Consider the following 27,298-nt stretch of genomic DNA (forward strand, 5'->3'; position numbering starts at 1 on the left):
GTGAAGGGAGGGAGAAGGTGGTGGAGAGAGGAGACTGAGTTAGAACTCAAGGACCAACAGTGCAGAGCAGGGCTTGGCACACAGCGACCCCGTGGTCAACGCAGGTGAGCACCTGTAAGGCACTGCATCTTCGCAGCCGCCTGAGCAGCTGCGGGTTAAAGATCAGGGCTTTTAATGCTTGCCTTCTCCCTTTCTGATGCTCTACTAGGAACACCTTTCCCCGATGTGATCGCAGACTTGGAGGACTTCCAGCTCCTGCCCAGAAAGCACCAATGAAATGGGAAACTGTGCAGTTGGTAATACTTATCACAAGGGGAAAAGAAATCAAGCAAGTAAATTGCTGAGCCCTTGCAAATGTGCCTGGCTATTTCCAAAAGATCAAACTTTCTTAAAGATGCAGCTTGAGTGGCAAGAGCCTCGGAGCCAACCTGGCCCAGGGTCCAGCGAGGTACAGCAGTGTCGCTACTTTAAGAACCTTCGCTGACTGCTTGGGTCCCTCCAAGTGTGGGGCTTTCTGCAAGGCGCTCCTGCTTCCATCACCTTCTTCAGAAGCAGAAACCTGCCTGTGTTCAGCAGATCCCTCTTCAAATAAGTCCGGACTCTAGATGACACTCAATGTTGAGGCAATCAAGCAGCTCCTTTTAAATAGCCCAAGATCTACATTTAGACAAAAACAGATCCCAGTTCCCGGTAAAGGCGTTTCTGCTCATCCTGTCACTTGTGACAGGAACGGAGGGAAACAGACTGCCGGAGAGGGAGACAGGAGAGGCAGAGGAAGGACAAGAGAGGGGGAGACCAGACGCGGGTGGAGACGTGAGGGAGGGGCGGAGACTGAAGACTGGGCCAGGAGGGGACAAGGGAGGGGATGAGAGAGCGAGAGGCGGAGGGGCCTGACGAATATCCGCACCCCAGAGCGGCGCTCGGTGGTTCTAATTAAAGCGGCGCTCGGAACCCGGGGGACCCGCCTGACGTCGGCGGCCGCGGGGATAAGAAGCGCCCGAGGACAGCCGGACTCGGAGCAGCAGGGTGAGCGCTGTCCCCGTAGGAGCTGTGCGTCCTGTGTCCCTGCGCTGGACTAGTGGGGCTGGAGCTCGTGAAGTAGTGTCGGGACTGAAGAACCGAGGAGCGCCGCACACGCGGGACCTCCGGCGTGAGCTCAGGTGCCCGAGGGCGACGCGGGATCCACGGCGTGGGCACAGGTGCCCGAGGGCAGTGCGGGAGCCACCGCTGGCAGGTGCCCCGATCTCTCAAGTCCAGGGCGGCCCATCTGCTCCGCGGCTCCGGACCTCAGCAGCCCCGGGCGTCACCTGTGACCTCCCATCTCATCGAGGTGTCCAAAGACCCCGCGCGCCGACCCCGCGGTGAAAGAAAGTTCTGCGGCGGGCTCCGCCTGGACTCCGCGTGCGGGGAAACTTGGGCGCGGGCTGCTGGGGCGGCGGGTCCCAAGACCCGCGACACAGCCCACCAGGCCATGCGCGTGTCCGGGCGCCCGATGCTCCTTGCGTTACTGCTGCTACTGAGCACCGTGGGGGACCCGGGACATGCGCAGCCCAGGGGGCCTGCAGACCGGCAAACGCTGCTGAGGTTGCTAGTTGAGCTGGTCCAGGAGCTGAAGAAATTCCACATAGGAGACTCCAAAAGGCTGCAGCTCCTTGGCGAGTCCGACTTTGCCCTGGGCCGCAGAGAGGCCACGGATTATGGGGCAGACCAAGAAGAGCAGAGAGTGGGTGAGTGTTCCTCGGTGTAGACCCTGGTGGAGGGCTTAGAGTGGGTGAGAGTCCAGCAGTGTAGACCATAACATGAAACAGGGTTCTGGCAGCGAAGATTTGAAAGGCAGAAAGTAAGAGGTGAGTATCTGCCAGTGTAGACCTGTAGGGTCAGATTGTGGAAGAGGGAGCCCTAGCAGTGTGCATCTGAGGAGCAAAGTGGGGGAGTGCCCCGCAGCAGTGCAGACCACGAGGTACAGAAAGTTATTAAGACTGAGCTGTTGCAAGTATGGACCAGTGGGCTGCAGAGCGGATGAGGATCCAGGCAGAGTAGACTATGAGGAACAGAAAGTGAGTATCCCAGCAGTGTAGACCTGAGGGGTCCAGAATAGATGATTGGTGGGTGTCTGAAGACGCCAACCTACAAGGTAGAGAAGGAATGAAGGCCAAGGATTCGAACCACAAGGGCAGGAGGGGGTGAGGTCCTGGCAACGCAGAACTGATGGGAATGAGTCTTGGCATCTGGACCTGAGAAACCAAGGATGTGTGATTGTCCAGCAACATAGACCTAAAGAGTGAGTGGGGTCCTGCCACTGTGGGCCCTGGAAGAGTTCTAGCCTCACTGCACCGAGGAGTAAAAGTGGGTCTTGATAGTATGGATAGCAGGGCTACCTTCTGTGACTGAAAGACTCATTATATTAGTAGTTTTTTAAGAACTGTTTTTCAGAAGCGGGTTTAAAGATAAATCAACTTTTGAAATTAACAGAGGGGTGTGTGTTTGTGTGTGTGTTTGTGTGTGTGTGTGTGTGTGTGTGTGTGTGTGTGTGCCTGCATGTGTGTTGTTTGTTTTTGCTTGTTTCTCAGGAGAAACCTGGCAGAAACAAGAAACTGTGTGAGCCTGTAAGATAGCAATCCTAATCCACTTCCAAGATGTACTGGTGCCCAGTTCAGGACGCTCTGCTCCTTACAGGGGAGGGTTCCCAGCCCACCATTTCCAGCAGAGGCAGAAATGGCCAGAGCTTCCCTGATGGAGCCCTTCCCAGAGTGGCCCGTGGGAATTTCTCAGGGAAGCATACAAGCTTTTAATGCTTTCATGACACAATTAGGTCAAATATGATAGGGTCACTTTTGTGTAAACTGACTCAAATAAGGAGTGCACGAAGAAAGGCCTTGGGGAGTAGTCTCCATCTCCCTCCTGGAAGACTCCATGCCAGTGCCTCTCGTCAGCTATTGGGAAAGGGGAAGACAATATTTCTGGTAAAATACAATGTGACATTACACAATCATAGAGAAACTGCTTGCCTCATGTGGGTCAGAGACATAGAAAATGATTGAAGAGGCTGAGAAATGAGGCAAAGACAATATCCAAACTCAGAAAGAAAAATCAGGGAATCGTTGCTGGAGACCAGGTGCCCCCTGAAAGCATGATTATGAAATGGTGTGTGAAAAATCTTTCTTTAATTCCCCTCTTTGCCTTATAAACCAAGGATATATATATATATATATATATGTATATATATGTGTGTATATATATATAATCAGCCTATATATATATATATATATATATATATATATATATAATCAGCCTATCAGAAAACCGTAAAGAAACTTGATCCTTAAATGACACACTTTGGGAGTTGAACGTTCAGGTTTTACTTCTTGAACTTTTAAATGCTGTGGAATTTGATTTCAAAGTTCTTCAAAGTAAAGTGTATGCAAGCGATTCATCTACTGGAACATATAAAAAAAAGGTTTCTTTTCATCCTGTAACTTTATACCCAGAGAGAATAGACTGGTAACATTTGGAGCTTTAGGAGTAGTTAATGCTGCTTGAGAAAAAAACCATGTCCCGACCTAAGTGTCCACATTGTATTTTGTGCAACTACCAAGTGTTCTCCTATTTTATCCAGTGCATTGTAGTATGGATAATGCAATTCTCAGAATTTCCTCCACATTCACTGAACGACCACACTTCATAGGTGCTCTGTTCAAGTAATACGATTTCTCACCCCTCGTAGAGATTGTTCCTCGAGATCTAAGGATGAAGGACAAGTTTCTGAAACATCTCACAGGTGTGTGTCCCCTTCAGTCCTCTGCCCTCCCTGCTCCTTTGTGCCCTGAGTCTCTGTGACTTTCTTCCTCTGTGTTCCAGGTCCTCTTTATTTCAGTCCGAAGTGCAGCAAGCACTTCCACAGACTTTACCACAACACGCGGGACTGCACCATCCCTGCATGTAAGTGAGCATCCAGTAGACAAAACTCTGCTCTTCCTTCAGTACAGTGGGGCTGCTCTGTGACAGGGGTGGGGGCCTGAGTGTCCCCATCTGACTGGATTGGGGCAGGATGCCCAGACATGGGAGCAGGTGGCTTAGATTCTGCAGCAACCAGTGCCACTCACGATGACCCATTGGGCTTAGTCAGCTCTTGCAATGGGCTGACCCCTCTCATCCGCATCCTAATTTGTTTATGAACCCTGGCCCAAAGCCCATGTTCTATTCAGCTGAACACCACACAGGTAGGGCGAGTTGCTCAGGTGTCTGCTGGTGGTCAGTGTTGGGGTATAACCAGCCTGGCTGGCCTGAGGCTCTTTGGTCAAGCTTTTTTGGCCATCTCCATGGCTCTGGCTAGTGTGGTTTTCCTCCCATCAATCATAAACCCCTCAGCACCCAAGATTTTTATTTGCACTTCCGAATGTTGTCCTTCTGGCTGTTCTTCTTCAGCTCGGTGACACAGGGCTCATGCAGTGGCCCCATTTCTCGTATCTTTCTTTCCATTAAATTTCTTTTCATTTCCAACAAGCTCCATCTATTTATCTACTGTAGTATATTTCACTTCCCCAAAATGATTCCCTGCACTCTTCATAAAACCATTTTTTAAAAATGGGGTGATGACTTTTGCTTGATTTAAAACTCAAAGGAGAAAAGCCTTGCAGGCACACCAGGATCTTGCTGGCAGAGGTGACAGAGGACAGAAGCCGGGTCAGCAGGCTGAAGTGGCCCTTTTGCTTGCCACAAATATACCGGTTACATGACGTAGGAGTTTCTTTCTGTTTGGGCAGCAGCTCTCTGAATGATGCCTGTCACTTACAGACTGCTTCTGTGTGACAGACACTGCTCGGCTCATGCCCTCACACCTGTGGTCTTGGCCCAGCAAGGCTGCCTCAGTAGCACTTATCAGAGTCAGGCCTAGAACTCAAGGTGAACAGACATGCTTCCTACAGAATTTGATTTTCCATTTGAACTTGCCGTATGTTCCCCTTCGGTCATTATCTCCCTGCTCTCTAGTGCACTGAGACCATCTTCTGTTTGAGAATACCTAACTTGTTTCTTGGGCACGTAGAACCTTTTTTTTTTATTGTCTAAGTGTGTATCTATATATTTTACAATAAATATTCTCATATAATAATGGTTCCAGATTCTAAATTTGAACATGACCTCCTAGCATTAAAGCCTATGTACTTAGAGATTAGAAGACAGGATTTAAATGGCTTGTCACAGAAGCATCAAGACCAGGCTCACAGCTCATGCGCCACCCTGCAGTCTCTTCAAGCTTCCCCCAGAGTTATACTGTGCTCCACACTGTCGTATACTTTTGTAATAGTATAAAGACCTTTGGTCGCAGCTCAGGCTGAGTCCCAGAGGTAGAAGGCTGATGCATTTGTGCATTGAGATTAGCCCTTTCCACCTCTTCTTCCATAAAGAACAGTAGTGGGCAGCTCTTCCAGGATGCTTTACGATGTACAGAGAACTTCACTGAAATCCTGGGGTGCTGGAATCAATATGGTCCATAGAGCCCAGCCTTCTTTGGTAGCCATGGGAGCATGGCGGAATGAAAACCAAGTCTCTCTTCTTCCTGATAAACAGAGTATGTTCTACCTACATGCACATTAGTGGTTACGGGGTGTTGTTTGAGACTTGGATTCAGATGGGAACACAGTATCTCCACAGGTTACAAATGCAAGTATTTACCGTTTGTTAGTTACGTCACTCCTGGGCTCACAATCTACTCCACCTTGGTATAAACCCTATTTAGAAAAACTGTATTCCAAAAAAGTGAGAAAGAAAATCAATAAAGTAAAAATCTAGGAGATCAATTCCAAACAAGTTAAGCTCTCTTTCCTCTTTGAACCAAAAGTAGATATGCCGTGAACATTTCGAAGGTAACGTTTTCGGAGTGTGTAAACTGTCATTGTTACTCATTCAGATTCTTTTGAGGGTGAATACTTCCTGAGAAATAAACTGTAGTAAATCATAAATTATAGAAGCTTTTCACATAATTTTGTCCTGGGGAAATTCTCCTATAGCTGCGGTAACTGAACCTTTTTACATATTTTTTGATGGAGAAGAATGAAGTGCAGAATCCTAGGAAGCCACAGTAAATATCAGGCTGCACTCAAAAAATATTACCTTTTTCTTTTACAGTTACACTTTTTCTTATTACACTTGAGATGTTGCTTTTTAATTTTTTTCCCCTTTACTGTTGACAATTGGTTCAAGAGCCTCCCACAAGCACTTTACCACTTAACTACACCATCCCCGTTCCTCCTTTCTACTTTTTGGAACATGTTCTTGTCAAGTTGCTCGGGGTGGCCTCAAATTCATTCTGAGGCCAGGCAGTCATAGTTCAAAAGACGCTGTGTCTGTCCCCTCCGTAGCCCTCATCTTATTTCGCTTGGAACGCCAAGAAAGTAAGCAACTTAGAACTCATGATTGCAGCTAAGACTCTGGCTTCTAGGGACTTCGGAATACTAAAAATCCACATAGTTACAGTGCTTTGTGTACTTGCAAAACAAGCAAACAAAAGAACAACAACAAACAGCCTGGGTTTAATTTTCGTGTTGTGCAGACAACTGACAAGGGTCCATGGTTTGTTTTCACTGCAGACTATAAAAGATGTGCCAGGTTACTTACCCGGCTGGCTGTCAGTCCCATGTGCATGGAGAGATAAGGTAAGCTCCCAGGCAATCGTGACGGCCACACAGCAGGTGTCAGGATCCCATTTAGGTCATAAAACACACATGGAATTCAGTCGTGCACTCTTTCCCCCACAGTAGCCTCACCCTGAGCCAGACAGCCAACTCCAAAACACTGGCCATGAGTAGAAGGCTCCCCCTGCTGGCTATCGGTAGTGGACTGGAAGTCCAGACAGCACTTGGCTGATTACAGCACAGTGTCAGGATCCATGTTTCAGCCTATTGCTGTAGAATTCCTAGTTTAACCATTACTGACAGTTATGGATGAACACAAATGTCCTTCAAATTTTATTTAATAAACAACATAGAGAATGAGGTAGGCCAGAAACTGTGTCTCCCTGCTAGCCAACAATATCAGCCCATAAAACCAAATTAAAAAACTGAAGCATAGGGGCAGGGGGGTGGGGGGTGTATAGCTCAAAGGGTAAGGGTACTTGCTATGCAAGCACGAGGCTCAAGAGTTTAAATCCCTATTGGTCATGTAAAATGCCAGACATGGCTACAGACACATGTAACCCCAGAGCTGCAGCGGCTACACAGAATTACCTTACTGCCAGTTTCAGTGAGACCTTGTGTTGAAGGACTTAGGTGGGGTTATATACCAGAATGCTCAACATCCTTCTCTAGCTTCTGTATGCGTACCAGGAGGCACATCTACAGTGTACCTACCACATGCACACACAAAGCCCTGAAACATACCTGTCGAATGTGCATTCCCTTTGTACCTTAGTAAAGTTAAAAACATTTTTCATGCTTATATATGTTCCACTGAACCAAGCATGTTCTACTTGATTTGTTTTTGTTTTGTTTAGAGTTAGATTACACTATTTATTACCACAGCCACACAAACTTGACATGTCTTGTAAAGGTTTAGAGTCTTATCATTATGACAAAAACTTAACACAGATAACACAGATGTTTCTGAGTGTTAATGCTAATATTTAGTGGCAGAAATGTAAATGCACTATCAGGTTATAACTATACACTGGACCCCTGAGGCTCTCAGCTCATTGTGTTGGGGGAAGACAGCATTACTTTCCAACACAAACTCCGCAGTACTCAATCATTTCAGATGAATTGACAGAACTTTAATCTAAGCAGTTCTGTGCTTTTTAACATTGTAAGTGCACCAGGCATTAGGTTGGAGTTCACACCACAAATCAGACCGACTTCCTGAATGCAAATGGTTCTTCCCAGAAAACACGCCTGCTGTCCAGAAAATACAAAAAACAAAAGAGAAAAAAAGGTGAAAGTTACATTATTTTAGTAGTTGCTTGTCTCATTAAAAAAAAAAAATGGATGAGAGCAGCGGTCTTTCGTATACAGGCATGCTCAGGACAAAGGTAGCACTGTGCAGAAGCAAGCTTTGGACCTGGCTGGGTGGGTCAGCAGGGCCAGTACACAGCAGCCTCACAGTGCTGGCCACATCCTCACAATCTAGACTGATTTATCAGGAGCAAGAACCACTGAAAGGAATAGGCTCTCTACTAGGTATGAAACGGGAAAACAGCCAGGGCTGCACACACACCCGGCTCTCTCTGGAGGAAGCGGGTGTTCTTATGCCAAAGTTGAGAAGTGTGTGTCCTCATTTCCCTTCTTTCCAACATTTCCCATTCTCTCAAACCCTGCATTTATAGCACACAGAAATGTCTTCTCTCACACACACGCACGCGCGCGCACACACACACACACACACGCACACACACAGGTGATGTACTTGGGGGATATCACCTCACTTCCGGTGTGTTTTTGTAAAGGTGTCACCACCTTACTAGAAGACACTTGGGAAGTATTTCCAAAGACTATCTAACTTACCCTCTGAGAACTTTCATGCCTTTGGTACCATCTAGTCTCCTGAGGGCTGGCTGTTCCTGCAGAATTCAGTTTCCCAGAGACAAACCCCCACCAGTACGCTGTACTCATGTGCCTGCTCTAACTGGTCTGTCTGCCAGGCATCAGCAGCACATCCGTGCTTGCCCAGTACAGTAGATTACAGAAAAACAGGAAGGAAAAGGCAAAGTATGTTGAATAGATATGGCATGGAACAGCCACAGTAAGTTCCACACTAGCCCGTTACAGCCCTACATTAATCAGTGTGGATTTCACAGGATACTGTAGCACAGTTACAAAGAGAGGAAGATCTGTGTTCACACACTTCCGCACCAAAGGCCACCTGCTTCAACAGTCACGTGTCTGAAATGGAATAGGTTGAGTTTGGCCAAAATACAGGTGTGTATGTCAGTTCAAAACACTAGTTACTATCTCTGTCAACTATTAGTTTAAAACTTTATTTTTAAGACTTAGGTAGGCATCTCTTTAGGTACTTTGCAGATTCGGTTCCGAGCACTAGTCAGGGCCTCAGCGTCAGCCTAAGCATCAGGCCTCACTACAGTGGAGTAACCCCTAAGCACATGCTCTGCTAGTTCAGTGGCCACACCAGTTTTCTGCTGTATCCAGTCCTCACTTTCTATCTTCAAGACCACTGGACTGTTCCTAGCTCTAGACCAGAGCCTATGGGGCCGGTCTTACAAATCCTATACGAAAAGTAATGAGCAAACTCATGAGGTTACTGTGGGGAAACTCAGCAACCATCCTCTCACCAGAGAAAACACATTCTGGGCTGCACACAGACCTCATTACTGAAACTACAGGTCAGGTAAATAAAAGGCCTGAGCTTGGGCTGTTTTAAGAAGAGGCACGAGTAGTAACTATACAACGTATGGTTTAGCCTGAATGTGGCCTAGTAACCTTGATGGTACCTTCCCGACTAAAAGGTAAACTCTAACAAGGAATACTACTAAAGGCTTTTGATTAGTTAGTGGCTTTGTGAACACAGCAGTGTGAGGCAAGCAAACTCTTCCCCAGAGATGACACAAACTGCACATCTGTTGACAGAATACCCAGAGTCCCATCACACATCTAAGACCAAGCACTAAACTTGAGCAAGTACTTACTGACAGGTGTGCCTGGTAGCTGTCATCCTTAGGCAAGGCTAGCCCATGGAAACTACAGAATTGGGTTTTTTCCAGGTGGGAGCGGGGGAAGGACCTGGACTTCGAACATAAGAGAAATACAGACTCCTTGTTTATAAATGTGTTGTTATATTGCTAAACTTGCATCATGTCCTCTAGAATTGGTCATAAGGAGTAGCTATATAAAATCAAATGTAATTGTTTTCAGCTGCAAAGGAGCGACACACCAGGAACCCTGAAAAGTGCCTTGGAAACCAACAGAGCAGAACCATCTTCATGCCCACCTCCTGTGGACAGAGATTTATTTTTGCACTCTTCCATAATTCCTTTGCATTTTCTATGTTGCTGACAGTTTACAAATATGCATTCAGCAAATCAGTGTATCTGTCAGTGAGATTTGCCACTCTTAGATTATAAGAACAGACAACACTCTACATTTGATGTATTGTTCTGTAAAATGAGGTATTTCCCTTTTAAGATTAGGTGGAAACACAAGGAATATTTCTTTAGAAACATAGGCAGAACATTAAACTGTATTTTCATAGAGTGTATAGTATGATTTGACATTTTGTATTCTACAACTAAAACCCCAAAGTATAGTTTGGAACTGCATGACAAATTTTAATGAAAACCAAAAAACCTCAGTTATTTGAAGACAGTGGCATATGTATCTGCAGATATGCCCAGGCCAGTCCCATTTGTCCTCTGTAAATGTATACGCACATTCCAGGTCTTGTATAGTATGTAAATACTGTGAATAAATACAAGGAAATAAATGAAATGTTTGAAATAATCACCAGTCTTCAGAATGACTCTTCTGTAATAATGTCACGGCTCAGAGTCAGTCTCTCTCTCTCTCTCTCTCTCTCTCTCTCTCTCTCTCTCTCTCTGTGTGTGTGTGTGTGTGTGTGTGTGTGTGTGTGTGTGTGTGTGTGTGTGTGTAGATGTAACTAAGTACTGAATGACATAAATTCCTGATAGCTTGGTCTCATTTAGCCATAAGTACTCCAAATATTGCACATCTACCATTTCTAACTGATTGTAAGAGAATGCCAAGCCAAGAAGCACCCTGAGAACAATTTTAAATTTTAATAGCTATATTTTAAACAAACGTAATTTGACTGAATGTAAAAAGTTAAGTTTCTCTGCTTATGAGCCCTTATGGTGCTGTTTGGGACAGCCATAGAACAAAGCAGCCACCAGAACCCCACATTTCAAGGATCTGCATGTAAGATATATACATGTAAAATTTCAAGAAAACAATAGGATTGTATGACATGAAAGAGAAATCCGAGATTCTGAAGCAACTAGTGAAGTAGGACAGAGGGCTTTTGACTTAATCTATTTCCTCCTTATGGCTGACTACTTGCCCTTTCCCTTCCTAGTTTTTAACTTTGTGAAAACTCTGACCAAAACCCCACAGGAGCCAGAAGCAGGCAGTTAAAGTGTCTGCTGTTGCTGGGAGAGCATCATGCCTTTCTGTTAGGAGGGTGTTGGGATGGCTGCTTTCTTCTGGAGTCAGGTCTAAGCTTTCCTCCTCTGACAGAGAGGACCCTGGCCACACAGATACCTGCATATCCCAGGTCTCTGTGCTTCCTTTTCCGACGTCCAGATGCTTCTTCTAACTAGAAGTTCTGCACGACTGGAGCTCACCAGTTGTGACCAGAGAGCTGAGACAGGCTAAAACAGACAGTTACTGCCTTTTCAGCCAGAAAGCGGGAAGGGAGCACCAGCTACATGAAGGTCCTGGAGTCTCTCGGCTGGACATCCATCGCCATCCATCACAGCAATGTGCCTATGTCCCGTCACTTTACTTTCTAATAGAGAGGCTAACTCCCCAAACTTCACACCATTCACACTAGAGCAAAGAACAGGCACACGCACGCAATGCTTTAGGTACCTTGTCATTGTCAATAAGAAAGCAGGCAGACACCGGGATTTATATTTTTAGTTGTATTTGATAACATCCCAGTTTAATTCACAATCTTTTCTGACATATATCCACATAAATTTGAGGTCCCTTTTCTGAAAATACACTAAAATTACTCATGCTTGCCTGTAACTTTGTAAAATGTTGATGAGAGAACACTTACAAACGCACACCACTATTTAAGCACACTTACTTTCTCTTTAAAGAAGCAAAGTGGCTCAAATAGGAACCAAGCTCAAGAAACTACACAAAAACCAAGTGAGATTAAAGGTGTTAACTTCACCAACCTGTTGCTCCCATCTGTTAGCATTTTTATCTTTCAGACAGGGAGTCACTGTACAGCCCAGGATGGCCTGCTGGAGTTCCAGGCCCATCATCACATCCAGGTTCTCCTCTCTCAAATATCTGAACCCTCGGTGTGTCTGGGTTTAAACTCTCCCAGTGTTAAATGGAAGGCTGCCATGGATGGAGATATTGTCACAATAAGAGACAATATAGAATAGAGAGTGTAAGGCAAGCAAACAGCACACTGGGTGCTGGCCATGCTCACACTCCAGTTAGACCAGACTACCCAGGCTCGCTGGGCTCAAAGGCTGATCTGGACCTTGTGGGTCATTCTTACTTTATTGGGTTTTCTTTTGTTCCACAGTTGCTCGTTCCACTATTTTGTAATTATGGCGAGGCCAGAGCTTTTGTTAGTCTAAGAATACTGAGCCACACCTCAAATGTCTGCCTCAAATGTTTTTATCCTTCTGAACAAATGCCTGATTTCCACCTACAATTATTTTAAAGATATACAGTAAGTCAGCTGAAAAGAGAGGTGGGGTATGGGGCTAAGGACTGCCACCACCCTTGGGCACAGCACTGAGGAGTGGGTTGCTCAGTGGTGGTGGTTAGGACCAGCTAGTGAGTCTTCTCCAGGAAGGCCTTGCAGCACCTAAGGCATTGCTGGTACACCACCTCGAAGTCAGAGTCATTGCCCTGCAAGGACACAAAAAGAAAAACTAGCAATGGTTTATGATGACAGTGTCCTCAGAAGACCCAAACCTGTCATTTAATACAACAGAATACATCCTGCTCATTTAATTCCACAGAATAAATACATCCTGCTCATCTTAACAGAGGCTGCAAACCTGAAATGTACTTACATAATAGGGATCTTCAATAATGAGCTGCTTCTGTGGATCATAGCTCCCAAGTAGCTCGATTTTAGCTTTGCAGTTTTTAACTTGATTACTTTTTCTATTCAGATCTCTGGAAAATCGAAACATGAACTTAGATTTCTGATCTATGGTTTTAAGTTAAACAGGGACATCTGCTCAGGGTTTATGAAATATCCTATCAAAACAGTACAACCTCATTTGGAATGAAACAGAATACTCTGCAGACCTATGGACTTCTGCAGCTGTATGCCACAGTGCACTGATTCTGACACCCAAAATGTGTATCTTTAATTTATATAATAAAGTTTTCCTCTGTGAAATGTATTTTGATACAATAAAAATGATAACATTTCAGATACATAAAATGGCAGAAAAGAACTCAAAAGACCATGTATACCATATCCCAGGACAAAGAAACAGTTTGGACAACGTTCAGGGCAAGGAAGGCAGGGAAGATGGACTCAGTGTAGGAGAGCTGAGTGAGGTCAGGACCAAGTGTGGTTGGGCAAGTTTAGTGGAAAGCAGGCCACAGTGGCAGCAGCTATGGTTTTATGCTCCCTATAGCCCACCCATCCATCCTATGAACCTAGGGAAGTAATTTAAGTTCATGGTTCCTTGATTTCTTCTTTGATAATAAAACAAATTTATTGATGAGGGATGTGGACCTGCAGGCCACATCTTAACCCTGAGCCCATCCGTGCTGGTTAGCCAAAAACCATAAACCCAGTGCGGTCTGTCTTGTCACTTACTCTACAGAGCAGCAACTATACGGAAATAGGATACAAGCGCCTCCTCATCTGTGACAGGAGCAAAAGAACCAGTGACCAAGGCATCAATCACCTCCACACCTGGAGCCCCGAACCAGCTGCTCTCCCTGTCCATTCCTGTAGTGGCTGGACGGTCTCTCAGAAGACACACTTCTGTAAAGATCTGAGATAACCATACCTTGATCCTCCTGCCCTCCTGAACACTCTGTAGATTGTAATCAACCTTGTACACAAAAACTGTAAGACACTAGCAAGTCATTCTGGACAACTTGTTGGGCCTATAACACAACTGAGAGGAGGAAAGAAATACTGTGTAAAGTATGATTACTGCATGAACTGGACATGGCAGTGCTTACCTTTTAACCTAACACTCAGGAAGCAGGGATAAGTATACCTGAGTTCAAGGTCAAATCTACAAAGTGAGTTACAAGGCAGACAGGGCTACACAGGGAAACCCTTTATCAAAAAAACAAAAATATATGATTACCTCAGATTGCTTTCATCCATACACAGTATATAATCGAATGTGGCAAAGTCTTCTCTTGTAATCTACAATTAAGAAATCAAAAAACAGTGATTACATCCATACAACATTATAGCTGAAAAAACCATGTAATTACATGTTAACTCATTAACTAAATTCTATGTTCACTTATCCACTAAAATTAAAAAAAAAAAAAACACACAATTTAGAGTACATTTGAAGTTAAAACAAAATCATTGTATTTCCAAAACTTTATTACAAAATAGTTTTGTAAAAGGTTCTTTGAAATAATCAGAAATATAAAACATGGACGTAAAGTTTGTTGTTGTTAGTTTTGGTCCCTCTGTAAGATGTAATCTGAAATGACTCCATGCAGTCACCCCCACCACATCCATCATTCCATGCCTTAGGCCTTGGGAACCACTCCAGATTAATTAAGGAACAGTTCTTTGTTCTTGTGAGGCCATCCCTGTGAAGGAGAATAAATACTCTCAAGGAAAGCAAGAAAGAGAGAAGACACAGAGCCTCAGAACAGGGGAACTAATGGATTCTCAAAAGGTAGAAGGCCCACCAGGGACAAGGATCCACGAGTGCAAGTCTGTCTGAAGCTAACAGGGAGGATCCCGCAGGTCCTCATCAATGTGCTCTATTCTGGCACCACATAATTTAAGACACGTAAGCTCCCTTCAGTGCAGCTGAAGAAGTTTATCTTCTAGATTTTGACTACCCAGGAAACACCTGGGTTAAAAGAACAATGACTATAACCAAACAGTAATAAAAATGGTCACTTGCTTGTCACTCTATTAAAAATGAGGAATTTTAGCTTTTAGTATGCACGTCCATATACTAATAGCATAGCACTTAAATAATCAAAGGACTGTATTGTTTTGATATCCCCAATACCCAACACTTATAACTTATTTCAAAGACATTAAACAAATACTATCATAAAATGTTATTTTTTCAAGTTATGAAGAATATCTTAGCATTAGTTTTGGACTTATTATAAATAATTTATCCTAAAAAATGTACTGCTTAGTGATTTATAGAGTCAAGCCACACAGGATTTTTGTATTTTAAAACGAACTGAGAAAGAAGAGCAGCTAGAACTTACGTCATGGAAAATGCACAGTGAAGCACAGGACAAATTAATCCCATTATTAGAGCCTACACAGAAACCAAGACTCTTCTCCAAGACTATGAACACGCTCCTAAGAATACCTGGCCCACTAGAGCAGTGTGACAAACAGGAATATAGCCACAGATAACACATCACCTCCAGTTGAGTCCCTATGTGTGGACCTTAACTGCTCATCCCAGTGAGTACTGCTTGGATCCTCCCAGAGTTCTCTCCCAAGTCATTATACCCAAGAGCTCTTTAACCCCCAAGGTAGTCAAGTCCATTTCCAAACAGCCCATTTAGGAGGTTTTATCAATGCTAAAACTAAAACAAAATCAATTTTTTCTTAATTTGAAAAAATGCAAATCCAGGACTAGAAAAATGGCTCGGTGGTTAAAGGTATGTTACTATTGCAAAGGACCCAGGTTCAGTTCCCAGCACCCACATAATGCCTCACACCTGTAACTCCTATTTCAGAGACGGTGACACCCTCTTCTAGCCTCTGCAAGCCCTGCACAAATGTGCTATGCATACTCTCAGGTAAGATACTCACACACATAAAACAAAAACAAACGAACGCTTTCAAACTTAAAAATCCATTATAGCTATGGGTTTTCTGTTAAGATGTTTTTTGTCTATCTCTCTCTCTCTCTCTCTCTCTCTCTCTCTCTCTCTCTCTCTCTCTCTCTGTGTCTGTGTGTGTGTGTGTGTGTGTGTTTGTGTGTTTGTGTGTACACACTCTGGTCCTATGGAAGAGGAGGAAGTAGTCTTAAGACACCAAGATATTTCTCTAGCCCACAGGTGTTTTTAATTTTCAGGTCAGGAAACGGCATTGTCAGACAGATATTCTTACTTGCCTCTGCACTGGGTTATATTAGGATACACTATGTAAGGTGAAGTTATGTGCAATTTAGGAATGCTTCCAAGGGTTGGGGATTTGGCTCAGCGGTAGAGCGTTTGCCTAGGAAGCGCAAGGTCCTGGGTTCGGTCCCCAGCCCCGAAAAAAGAAAAAAAAAAAAAAAAAAAAAAAAAAGGAATGCTTCCAAAGGACCTGTGGATCACTCTTAAGTATTAGTGCTTGATACTAAACCACAACCCAGTACGCAATGGTTAGAGGTTAGCTGTAACACACACCGAGTCCTGCACAAAGAGCCACCAGGACAGAGATGCCAATGGTGTCAAGGGCCTAGAAGCCTCCTCAAGAGCAAAGAAAGCCAGGCAAAGGCCATGGTGGAAAAGCAGGCCCTACCTGCCCTGATGCCTGGGACCATAGAGAAGAAGCTGGGCCCAGGCATGGCGGGACAGTGAACCTTGGAAGAGCACAGGCCGAGGAAAAGAGTTAGTGTAGGCTGTCCCACTTGACCTGACCAAGTCCTCTCCTGCCCGAGCAGAAAGCTCACGAGACCAAGGAGAGTTATGTGCACTCAGTAAAGAGAAACCACACTCTGAGCTGTTCCCACCCTGCAAGTAAGCAATCCATGCCATCTTCAGGCCCAGCAGCAGAGGGTACTGAGAGGCACTACAAGCCTGCAATCCTACTGAGATGCTGTATCTGACAACATCTACCAGCATCCTCACAGCAACAGCGGTAAAACTATGATCTTTCAGGCACTGTGATTATTTACACAGCACCAAAAGGGCACCACACAGCAAAAGCAAGAAGAAAGCCAACTGGCCAAGCCTAGGTGTACAGGCCTGGAATTTCAGCTCCTACTGTGAAAGAGAAGCAGGAAAATCATGTTCACGGCTAGCCTAGGCTACAGAGTGAAACTGTCAAAATAAAAACTAAATAATGCTGGGGTAGCTCGGTAGCAGACCACTTGCTTAAAAGCACGTACCAAGCTCCACCTAAGATGTAATTCCCCATTCCCCAAAAAGAGGAAAAGAGATCAGGCTCAGAAGTGAAGCAGAAAGGCAGTAGCAGACCTTACTTAAAATACTAAGAATGTCTTCACTTGTGAACCCACAACGGCTTCTGTTACCTACAAACATGGAGCCCATCAGTATTCTGGCAAGAATGAGGGAGGGGTACATGAGATCTTACCCTGAGTTGAGGGGATAACTTTTCTTCACTGGTGTAGCCAACAGTAAGTTACCTACTGTCCAGTAAACAGCCCCACATCATAGGCATGCAAACAATCCTAATTAAACTCAGTGGGATGAACGGACACACACACACACACACACACACACACACACACACACACACACACACACAAGCAGGAGAAAGGTATGTCCGGAAGAAGGAATCTGGGAGCGGAGGAAGGAGATAAAAGAAAACAGAGGTGAATAGGAGCAAATACATTATGCACAATTGTGAAACTGTCAAAGAATCAATTATAAATTAATAGTTAACAGTATGATGTCCATGGGGTTGGGGATTTAGCTCAGTGGTACAGCGCTTGCCTAGGAAGCGCAAGGTCCTGGGTTCGGTCCCCAGCTCCGAAAAAAAGAACCAAAAAAAAAAAAAAAAAAAAAACAGTATGATGTCCAGAAAACTGTAAGAGGCTAAGTTTCACCAGAAAACTACAATTACAAAAAGATCGAGTAAAACTTAAAATAGTCTGTCAGTAAGAAGTTTAGCAGAACAGAGCCTGGTCAGCAGAAAACCTCTCAATAAGAACAGAGTATCAGGATGCAAACAGGAAAAAAGAACAAAGATTTTTTTGCCCAATACACATAAAAGCTGCCTCTCAGAAAAAAAGTAAAGCCTAATTTCCCAAAAACTGGTTAAAAAAGCATCAAGTCACAGTTCAAAAGCATCTTTGATCTCCCACAGCAAAGCTGCGTAACTGTAAACCAGAAGAAAAACAAGCAGCCAGAAACAAAGATACATAATTTCAAATAAAAAACAATCTCAATCAGATCATTTTCCAAACTAAGTAGCGATACTATCAATTTTTTACATACGCACTTCCTAAATTCAAGAAGCCATGCCCCGTGCATTTGGTGAGGCATAGATACAGACACTGGCTATGAACCCATTAGATGGCGCCTTCTGTGCTGCCACTGCCTACATACTCTCACACAGAAGCTGCCCACCATCCAGCAGAGGTAGAACAGTAGAACAACACAGCACTTAACCCTGACCAACGCAACTTCTCTGACACTCGGCAGCAACATGGAAAAGAAGCTGCATGTGCACGGCCCCCTCCGCTATGCCAGGGACATGGTGCACACCCGGACTCCCAGCACTGGGGAGGCTGACCCATGAGGACTGCCTCAAGAGCCAGAGTAGGACCCGGACTCAGCAAAACAGAGCCAATGATCCTACTCCTATAATGTTAAAATGATGAGCGAAACTTTGGGGGTGACCTCTGCATGAGAAGGGAGAAACGGCCAAATAACCTTGGTGTTAGACTCAGTCCATGGAGAAGCTGATGAAAGGACATTGAAAATGGGGACACTTGAGCAGCAAGGACTGTTCTAGTCTGCCTTGCTAAAAGCTCCTATCCCAAGACACTGTTTTTTTTGTTCAATAGAACTGGTACCCTAACCACATGCCGTTTACTAAACCTAAGTTGACAGACTAGAAAAATGTTAAGAACTGTACTAAATAGTTATTTACATGAAGTGTGGCAATCAGTAAAGAGAACGAACCTACAAACATAAGGAAAATGTGATACTGACACACGAAGAATTCTTTACTAGTGCTCTGGAACTGAAAAGTCAAAGACAATAAAAGAAAAACAACAACATAAAAGAAACAAAGATTCTACGGAAATGCTACTCCTAAAGCTAGTCATTAAAACTGCTCTGGAGGAAGTTTCTGGCTTTGGTTTTCAAGGCCTAGGAATGTAAAATATTGTATTTGCTTTTGCTATACATGAGCAGAAATTAAAAGAACCACATGTCTTACAGTTTTGATTGGTCACTCAAAGTAAGTCCATGTTCTCCAGACAGTGGCAGATGGACCATGTATGCAAAAGCCTGAAACGACCTAAGTGAACGAATGATATACACTCTTTCATCTTCTGCCTAATGAGATCAGCAATTAAAAATGGTCAATGAACAACTTAATTTCAATAAGGAACTCAAAGAAATACAACAGCTGCCATTTTCTGATAATATGAATATAAAACTACCTTCATCTGTAACAGAAGAGTTTGTTTTAATTCCATAGTCTTCAGGTGAGACAAGTGCTAACACCACCCCCTCTGTGCTAACACCAAAGCCCCTCTGTATGTTTAAGATACTTCAAAGTAGAAAAGACATTTCTATGTACTAACAAGCTAGGAGCATGAGCAGAAGTCTGTCTGCACATGGTAACATATGAAGACCACCGCCAGGCCTGGCTCCCAGCCACACTGCCTCACTGCGGCTTATACCTGGGATCTGTACTTTAACAAGTTACCCAAGGTCCAAATCTTCCACAACTACACAGGCAGCAAGTTAGTCGACCCCTACCTAATACATTCTGCAAAACACAGGGTGGTCAGACTCTCAAGTTATGGAATTCTAGGTAGTAGAAATTAAACGAGATCTTTTCTACCTGTCTTGCCTTATGGGCTGTGCTAATGCCATGATTTCTTAGGCAGCTGACAGCTCTTGGGTCTGGGGGCCGGCCCACGTTCCAGTCGGAAACGGCGCTGCTGTCAATGGCCCACTGTAACACAAAACATATGTCAAGCTCCATACGGTACCTGCCGTGCAATGTGTTGCATGTGGATGCCATGTTTTTTCATGCAGTTCTGCCCTCGATAGTCAGGGGGGTTCCCCACTTCATAGGTGGATGTAGCCGCACTGTCTATCCTCCACTGCGGGAGAGAAAAGAAGTGTTGTGGCACCTTGATGCCCACAGGTATTCAGCCTGGACTCTTCACCCTACTGAATGGTACTCACGTTATCTGAAACGTTTTCATCAGTTACCAATTTTCTGAACACTGCTTCTGCAATGGGTGACCGGCAAATGTTACCTTAAAAAAGAGAGGAAGAAGACATACAGAGGTCGTTAGCTGTGGCAGAAAGGTAGGTACAAATTCCTGGCCCGAAGACTGGGTGGACCACTCCCAAAACGGATGCCCAGTGCCCGCACCTAAGATTGGCAAGGCAGTACAGAATTCCCTGACAGAACAGTTAATCAAACTAGATTCATGGTCCTCACAGAATGGCTGAGGTAACTAAAGCTCAAGGAAGCAGATAAAACCCAAATCAATATTCACTAGCAATGAACCAGGAGCAAGTCTTGAAATCAATGAAATGAGTTGCAGTCAGCTTCATTTAAAATAAAGTATAATAGAACAGACATAGGCATTTTTAAGTATACCATACATAATAAAGACTAGTAATACTTCAAAGCAAAACACAACGCAATTCCACACAGGCTTTACTGAGTAATCATATGTAAAGCCTTGTCCCAAGAAGACTGTGGTCCCCAAGAGTTAGCCAGCTAGAGGAGCAGGGAGAGGTTTCTCTTGACTGCCTCACATACCCCAACTTCTTATGTCAACAGATAGGTCAGGAGCTCCATACTAGAGGCTACACATCTGCCTTCCCTCTCCGTCAGGCTTGGTGATTCCTTAGAATGACCATGGAATTCAGATAAGTAATATATTGTAACTCATTAAAAGATATAGATTGGAGATGGAAGAAGAGAAAATTTATTCTGGGGAACCAAATAATAAGTCTTCTTGTCCTTGGGGACACCTCACCCTCCTGTCATTGACTGACAATATGCTGAGAGCTCTACTGCCTAACCAGGAAGCTCAGCATAGTACTGATATCCAGAGTTCCTAGTTAAATGTGAGGGGATAATGACACAGGATCCAAATGAGTCCCCAAAAACACAAACTATGGGGCCTCCAGGTGTTAACAGATACTCCATCAAAATACCAGGGAAATCAAGGATGACTTCCTAAGAGCCCACTTGGACAAGAACCAAATTCTTACTATACCAACAAGGACAAATGACACCTTAGCTCTGCAAGCAGATAAACAAAGAGGCAGACTCATACACTGAGAAAACACAAGACACAAGACACAAGAAGATGATGATGATGATGATGATGATGATGATGATGATGATGATGATGGAGGAAGAGGAGGATGAAGAGGAGGGGGGAGGAGGTAGATGAGGAGAAGGAGGAGAATGCTGATAAACAAGTGCCATAATGGTATGAGACCAGAGAAACAAAGATTCCACAAAGCTAAATGGGACGCCAGGGAGCCTAAGCTTGAGCTGATGTTCCTAAGATAAGAAGTTAAGCAGCACTGTGGGAGGACTTGAAGGCAGAACCTGTACTAGTCTAGACACAGAAGGCAGGGCCTGGGACGAGGAGCCCTAATCCCACGCCAAGTCGGTACTTAGTGAACCCAGGGAGAACAACCTGAAGGCCATGTGGCTACCAAACACATTTATTTTGTATGGCTATTACTTTTGAGCCAAGTATTATGGTCGGCCTACAGATAGAAAGCTATTTAAGATACAACTTCCTCTTACGAGGTGGGGAGTTCAGAAGAGCTCAGGGTAGAAGACAGTGAGACTCTGGGAGGATACATGACAAAGCCAATGGGAAACAGTCTAAGGTCTGATTCCTAGCCTCACCCACATTTAAATCACCCCAGACAACTCTGATGAGCAGGTTTATACGAGAAAAACACACGAGGCTTAATTAGTTTATCTAACATGAAAATTTTCAGATTGAAGAGGCAAAGAGCTGGAAAAACTGTCCCACTTCCCATTTGTTAAATGAACGTCGGTATATATAGTTTTACAACTACATCTGATAAGAACTCTAACTGAACCAAGCAGCCCGTCCTAATGAAACCAATGCAGGGAGACCTGGAAGAGCCTGGGGAGGTTGGTCTGTGCCTCACGCTTTCCTCCTTGTATGGGACTCACTCTGGCACACAGGCTTTTACGGGAGAAGGGGGGTAATATTACTAGGCTTCAGGTTTCTTACAGGAAACTAGAGAAATTATAGGTTCTATGTCCTATCTTAGAGGAGTTATGCTTGGCCTAAGGAGCAAGAGGTGGGAAGGCATGGGATAAGAGAGACTCTGAGGTGCACGGAAAGACAAAACACCATATTTGGGTGTTATCACATAAGCCCAAACATTAAGAAAAAATTAAACAAGCAAGAAACTATGCGGGAGGTCAAAAGCTCCTGGCTTCTGATGCACAACCAGACATTCTAAGATGTGATGAAATATGAATGCTCTGGTCCCTGGACCAGTTCCTGCCATGACTGTGCATCCTTCCATATCTACAAAACTAAGTACTTGGCTTCTTCCCCTCCTCTCCCGCCCCCTCCACTGTGTGTGTGTGTGTGTGTGTGTGTGTGTGTGTGTGTGTGTGTGAGAGAGAGAGAGAGAGAGAGAGAGAGAAAGAAAGATTAAGAGCAATAATAGTCTTATTAATTAATCATTAAAGCTAAGACAGGAATTCATTTTAAATGTCCTCCATATGCTAGTCCTGGTTATGAAGGTTTCCCTTTCTACATTCTAATTTTTGTTTGGTTTTTCTATGAGTACATGTGGGTGCAAGAATGCAAGCGTGCAGGTGCAGATGGAGAATAGGGGACAATATTGGGCGGTATTTCTCAGAGGTTGCCCACCTTTATTTTTGAGAGAGTTTCTTACTAGTTTAAGTAACCTTAGTAGGACAGGCTGGCTGGCCAGGAGGCTCAGGGACCCAACAACCTCTATCTACCTAGTGCAGGGATTATAAAAGTATGTTACCATGTACAATTCTTGTTGTTGTTAGTGTTGTTTTGTTTTTCTTTTATTTTAACATAGGTTCTTGGAGTAAAACCCAGGTCCCTGATGTCTACAAGGCAAGAACTTTACCAATGAAGATCTCCCTAGTCCTGATGTGTTTCATAAGGGCCACCCTCGGCACTGATTCACTCTGTTTATAGTTTTTGCACATCACCACATATCCAGACAAAAGAGGTAACAGTGGTGGGCAGTTTAGGACAAGCACCATTATTCTAGAAGTTTAGAAGTAACCGAAATGTAATATCTTAGTGTGTAAAAGTAAAATGTAAGACGTCTGTATAAGAAAACTTATCATTAACTATGAAGTAACAGTCTTGTTTCTTTTAGAATGTAAAAACTCAGGACATATCATCGTTTTAGCATATTCACCCATGCCCCACCCCCAGGTAGCCATATGTAAAGTAAGGTGTGTAAGTATAGATTCAAAGTATCCTATCTCTGGAGACTACAAATCATACAACGCACAAGATCAATAGAAGGGAACTCTGCCTCTAGCTCACCAATTTGTTATTAAAATTAATGTTATTAAAGATAGACAGCTGAGGTTAGACCTCTGAGCCCATCAAAAATGAAAATAAAAGCATACACACATTAATAAGAGTGAGTACACTGGCCATGAGAAAAGCACAGAGCCTCAGGTTTTCATTTCCACAAGTCCCTGAAACTTAAACATAGCCTCGTTTTCTTACAACCACTATGACTAAAGCTGAGATCACACCTGCCTTTGTGGAGTCCCTTCTAGCTACACAGAGCAAAATGCTCCTTTCTTCATCTTGCTAAAACAACTTCAATCTTAACTAGTTCGAAAAAAGGTTCTGAAGGAATAAAACTTGTGCATTTCAAACACAACAGCTTTTACTGTCCTCCAAAGGGTCTCTTGGTAGAACGCATCTATACCATCTTCAAAGTTTCCTGGACTAGCAACTGACTATAACACATCTTACTTCAAATGATATCCCTGCTTCTCCCAGGGCCTCCTGCAGCCTAATCTCCACACTGCAGATGGAACAAATTATGTCCCTCTCATTTCTGTTCTGGACCTCCCAAGGCTTATCTCACGCAGAGTAAACCCAATCCTCATACAGCCTCCTATGATATTTAGACTCCAAATAGGGTCCAGAAATGACCACTCCTGGACTACCACATCCACATGCTGTCTAAAGGGTTAACCAAATTTTTAGTTTTAGCTCATTAAAAATAATGCAAATACAGAAAACCTTGTGACATGTGAAAACTGCATCAAGTTCCAATGCTGGCATCCAGGAACGAGTTCTACTGAACAGAGCCAAGCTATGGCTACACTAAGTTATCACCACATGAAGTTTAAGGATTCATCCCAGCTCTTTACAGAGGATGCAGATCCCTGCCCTACAGTATCTGCTGTATATAAGGACCCAATTTCTCCCCAGGTATTTAGAATGAAACAAGTTTGGTACCCACAGGCAAAGAAATCTTGGTTCAGAAAGCTGCCTGATCTCCAAAATAGTGATTTCTCCGGTTACAACTTTTACCTGAAATCCTCATGCTCTGCCTTCTGAGCCCAGACAGACAGGTCTCTTGCCACCTTTGTCTCTGCTCACCTTCAAGAGAGTCCTGACTACAAATTACACCCAGCTCCCACTCTGTTTTGGCTGCACACTTCACCCACTGGACGAGGCCACTGGCGTTCCTTGACTGATGGAGACCGGCAGAGAACCAGCTTCACAACAGTTGGACTTTACCTGCGGTGTTCACCACCACATGCATCTCCAGTGGCAAAGACAAAATGCTGAATTATATTGAAGTCAAACATAAGCAAGCATGTACTTCCCTTTAAAAGTCATGTGGGGGGGTTGGGGATTTAGCTCAGTGGTAGAGCGAGGCCCTGGGTTCGGTCCCCCGCTCTGAAAAAAATAAATAAAAAAATAAAAAAAAAAGTCATGTGGGTGTAATATGCCAGCACAGATAACATGAAATAAGGCCACAGTTTTACTTTTCTCTTCATAGAAATTACCTAGTACAGATACCTTGCAAACACCACACTACATTGTACTGAAAGTGGAAAAATAAAGGAAAAAAAAAGCAATTGCCCACTAGAAAGATAGCTCTTCTTAAGAACTCAACAGGCTGTCAATTAAAAATGCAATTTATGCGATAAAATATCTCTATAGGGGGATAAAAGGAAGTGACTAACAGTCTGGGGATGAAAACCCCTGACTTTTTTTTCTTTATTTTGTCTTTATAAAATATATGGCTTTTCAAGAAAAACCCAGCATGGTACCCAGTAAAATTAACCACACATCAAGGCAAAGGACAGCAACAGTTTCTTGAGGGCGGTCCCCACAGGTGGGTGGGAAAGATAAAGTGAGGTGGACAGAAAGTCTTGGCAGACTTCTAGCCGAAAAAGGAGGAGCGCTACTCTGTAGGAAAAGCAAAGGCCAAAAGACCAATGATTGCTGAACCGAGGCAATGAGGCAAGAACTCTGAAAAAAGAAAAGAATTACATATTACTTAAAGGAGAATCAATGTTGAAATTCTAAGAATGAAAATTCTGTGTTAGAAGTATTTGAAAGACTATTCATCTTATAAAAAGAAAAACTATTTTTCATGTAGCAAAACTGAGTAATTGTCCCAGGGATTGAAAACAACCAAGGTCTCAGAGAGAACTAAAGAATGCTCGCAGCCAACCATTCGTCTGAGAACAGGGTCCCCAGTGGTGGAGGAGTTAGAGAAAGGACCGAGGTGGCTGAGGGGGTTTGCACCCCTATAGGAACAACAACAATATCAACCAACCAGATATCACACCCCACCCCCCAACCCCCCACCCAGGGCCCCGAGCTCCCAGGAACTAAACCACCAACCAAAGAGTACACATGGTGGGACCTATAGCTCCAGCTGCATATGTAGAAGAGGATGGCCTTGTCAGGCATCAATGGGAGGGGAGGCACTTGGTTCTGTGAAGGCTGGATGCCCCCGTGTAGGAAAATTCCAGGGCAGAAGGCAGGAAGAAGTGGGTGGGTGTATGGGTGGGGGAGCACCCTTATAGAGGCAGGGGATGGTGGGATTGGATAGGGGGTTTCTGGTGGGAAAAACTGAGAAGGGGATAGCATTTGAAATGTAGATAAATATCCAATAAAAAAATGAAAGAACAAAAAAAGAACAACTTAAAAAAAAAATAGAGACTGGCTGAGAACCACAGCAACTGGGACCCAAAGATGACATCGAACAAACCTGTTTGGGAAACTGCTGTCACAGAATGGTCTTCCTGTAACTGAGGCTCACCTTGGCAGAATGAGAGAGGTGTGGGGTGGGGTTCTGGGGAAGGCAAGAACTCCAGCTGTTCTAATAGAAGGGGCCAGCTTAGAGAGTCATACTACAAATATGAAGCCACCTGCCAGTTAGCAGGTGAGACGGTTCAGAATAAGAAAAGCACGTTGGTGAGGGACAAGAGCTTGAGGAAATGACAGGGATGATGATTTATCTTCATTGTGACCTTGACTGGTTAGAAAAAACAACTTTCAGGACGTCGGTAAAGGCATAGCCTGAGAGGATTTGATCGTAAGGACTCTGACCTAGTCAATGGTTTACTCCATTAGATTAGAAATATAACCAAACTACTGGGAGGTGATGAAAAAACACAAGTGGGGCTACACAGAAGAAAATAAATACATCACGATGCTTGCTCTTGGGGCTAACCGCTTGTCTTGTTCTCTACCTCCATGTCTCCCCTTCCGTGATTCCGGTCCACAAGGAGCAGGTAGCCTGACTCATGCTCTGGACGCCCTGATGACCGTGATGCCTCACCACAAGCCCAGAGTCTGCAATCATTCAAAAGTAGACTGAACCCTCCGAAACTGAATCAAAACAAATCTGTTCTCCCTAAAGTTGTTCTGGTTAGACAGTGTTAGCACAGAGATATGAAAGTAACTACCACAGCAGGTGATGGGCGACTCTCAGACTTAGGAGAAGCAAGTGAAAAGGGCCTACAGGCTTGGGAGAGAGACGGGAGTAGGACAAAGATTTGTGGTGGAAGGGCACTTGGGAGGGTGACACGTGCTTCGGAAGGGCAGGAAGGAGACCGGGGCATAATCTGGGACAAAACTACACAGACCTTAGGTTCAGGGGAGTACCAGAAAATGGGGGATGCGTATGAAAAAGCCAGGCAAATGAATGTTTTTAGGCGCGGGCCCAGCCAAGGCCTTCTGCTCTTCTTCCCTCCGCCCAGGGCTCTTGTTTAGAAGCTTAACACGGAGAGCACTTCGGGGTCCCAAAGAAAAAGACCCTTAAGTCGGCGAGTCCTTACCGAGACACACGAACAGCACTGACTTGGACCCAACCTCTGCCATGTTTCGGTGCAGACCCTGGCGCCCAGAAACCGCGTAGAGACGTGGCGCATGCGCACTGCCAGGTTCTGCCCGCGGACATGCGCAGTCCGCCGCCCCACGTTCGCACTCCGCCCAAGGCGGGGCCAGAAGCTGCCTAAAGGG

The 27,298-nt window shown here is 44.3% G+C and overlaps 2 protein-coding genes and 1 long non-coding RNA gene across 7 annotated transcripts; 2 read left to right on the top strand and 1 right to left on the bottom strand.

The window, feature by feature from the left end:
• The first annotated feature begins 854 nt into the window (after nt 1–854).
• Nucleotides 855–10,445, top strand: Alkal2 (ALK and LTK ligand 2). Of its 2 annotated transcripts, NM_001109372.1 has the most exons (5): nt 1,033–1,727; nt 3,725–3,778; nt 3,859–3,939; nt 6,588–6,653; nt 9,858–10,418. In NM_001109372.1, exons 1-4 carry the CDS (start codon nt 1,472–1,474, stop codon nt 6,650–6,652), a joined length of 456 nt encoding a protein of 151 aa, NP_001102842.1. In that variant the 5' UTR covers nt 1,033–1,471; the 3' UTR covers nt 6,653; nt 9,858–10,418. The 2 variants fall into 2 exon arrangements, with proteins under 2 accessions (XP_006240033.1, NP_001102842.1); XM_006239971.4 differs by lacking the exon at nt 3,725–3,778 and having other exon boundaries at nt 855–1,727; nt 9,858–10,445.
• A 1,142-nt stretch (nt 10,446–11,587) lies between these two features.
• Acp1 (acid phosphatase 1) lies at nt 11,588–27,227 on the bottom strand. Of its 4 annotated transcripts, NM_001313740.2 has the most exons (7): nt 27,115–27,161; nt 24,554–24,715; nt 19,956–20,029; nt 19,606–19,719; nt 13,997–14,058; nt 12,728–12,833; nt 12,326–12,560 (listed from the first exon to the last, which is right to left on the bottom strand). In NM_001313740.2, exons 2-7 carry the CDS (start codon nt 24,576–24,578, stop codon nt 12,483–12,485), a joined length of 459 nt encoding a protein of 152 aa, NP_001300669.2. In that variant the 5' UTR covers nt 24,579–24,715; nt 27,115–27,161; the 3' UTR covers nt 12,326–12,482. The 4 variants fall into 4 exon arrangements, with proteins under 4 accessions (NP_001129034.1, NP_067085.1, NP_001300664.1 ...); NM_001135562.1 differs by lacking the exon at nt 24,554–24,715 and having other exon boundaries at nt 11,588–12,560; nt 27,115–27,227; NM_021262.3 differs by lacking the exons at nt 19,606–19,719; nt 24,554–24,715 and adding an exon at nt 19,757–19,870 and having other exon boundaries at nt 11,592–12,560; nt 27,115–27,190.
• Nucleotides 12,560–16,481, top strand: LOC134479359 (uncharacterized). The gene is made up of 2 exons (XR_010052581.1): nt 12,560–16,041; nt 16,162–16,481. It is a non-coding gene; the product is annotated as an uncharacterized LOC134479359 (long non-coding RNA).
• Nucleotides 27,228–27,298: the final 71 nt, after the last annotated feature.

Source organism: Rattus norvegicus, chromosome 6 (assembly GCF_036323735.1).
Source record: "Rattus norvegicus strain BN/NHsdMcwi chromosome 6, GRCr8, whole genome shotgun sequence".
Taxonomy (NCBI): Eukaryota; Metazoa; Chordata; class Mammalia; order Rodentia; family Muridae; genus Rattus; species Rattus norvegicus.

Excerpts from the sequence above, each read along its gene's own strand:
- Alkal2 (NM_001109372.1), top strand. The coding sequence starts at position 1,472 with ATGCGCGTGTCCGGGCGCCCGATGCTCCTTGCGTTACTGCTGCTACTG. Across the intron at positions 3,779-3,858 it reads GTTTCTGAAACATCTCACAG|GTCCTCTTTATTTCAGTCCG; the intron begins GTGTGTGTCCCC and ends TCTGTGTTCCAG. Across the intron at positions 3,940-6,587 it reads GGACTGCACCATCCCTGCAT|ACTATAAAAGATGTGCCAGG; the intron begins GTAAGTGAGCAT and ends TTTTCACTGCAG.
- Acp1 (NM_001135562.1), bottom strand. The coding sequence starts at position 27,157 with ATGGCAGAGGTTGGGTCCAAGTCAGTGCTGTTCGTGTGTCTCG. Across the intron at positions 19,720-19,955 it reads ATGAAAACGTTTCAGATAAC|TGGGCCATTGACAGCAGCGC; the intron begins GTGAGTACCATT and ends TTTGTGTTACAG. Across the intron at positions 12,834-13,996 it reads ATGGATGAAAGCAATCTGAG|AGATCTGAATAGAAAAAGTA; the intron begins GTAATCATATAT and ends TCGATTTTCCAG.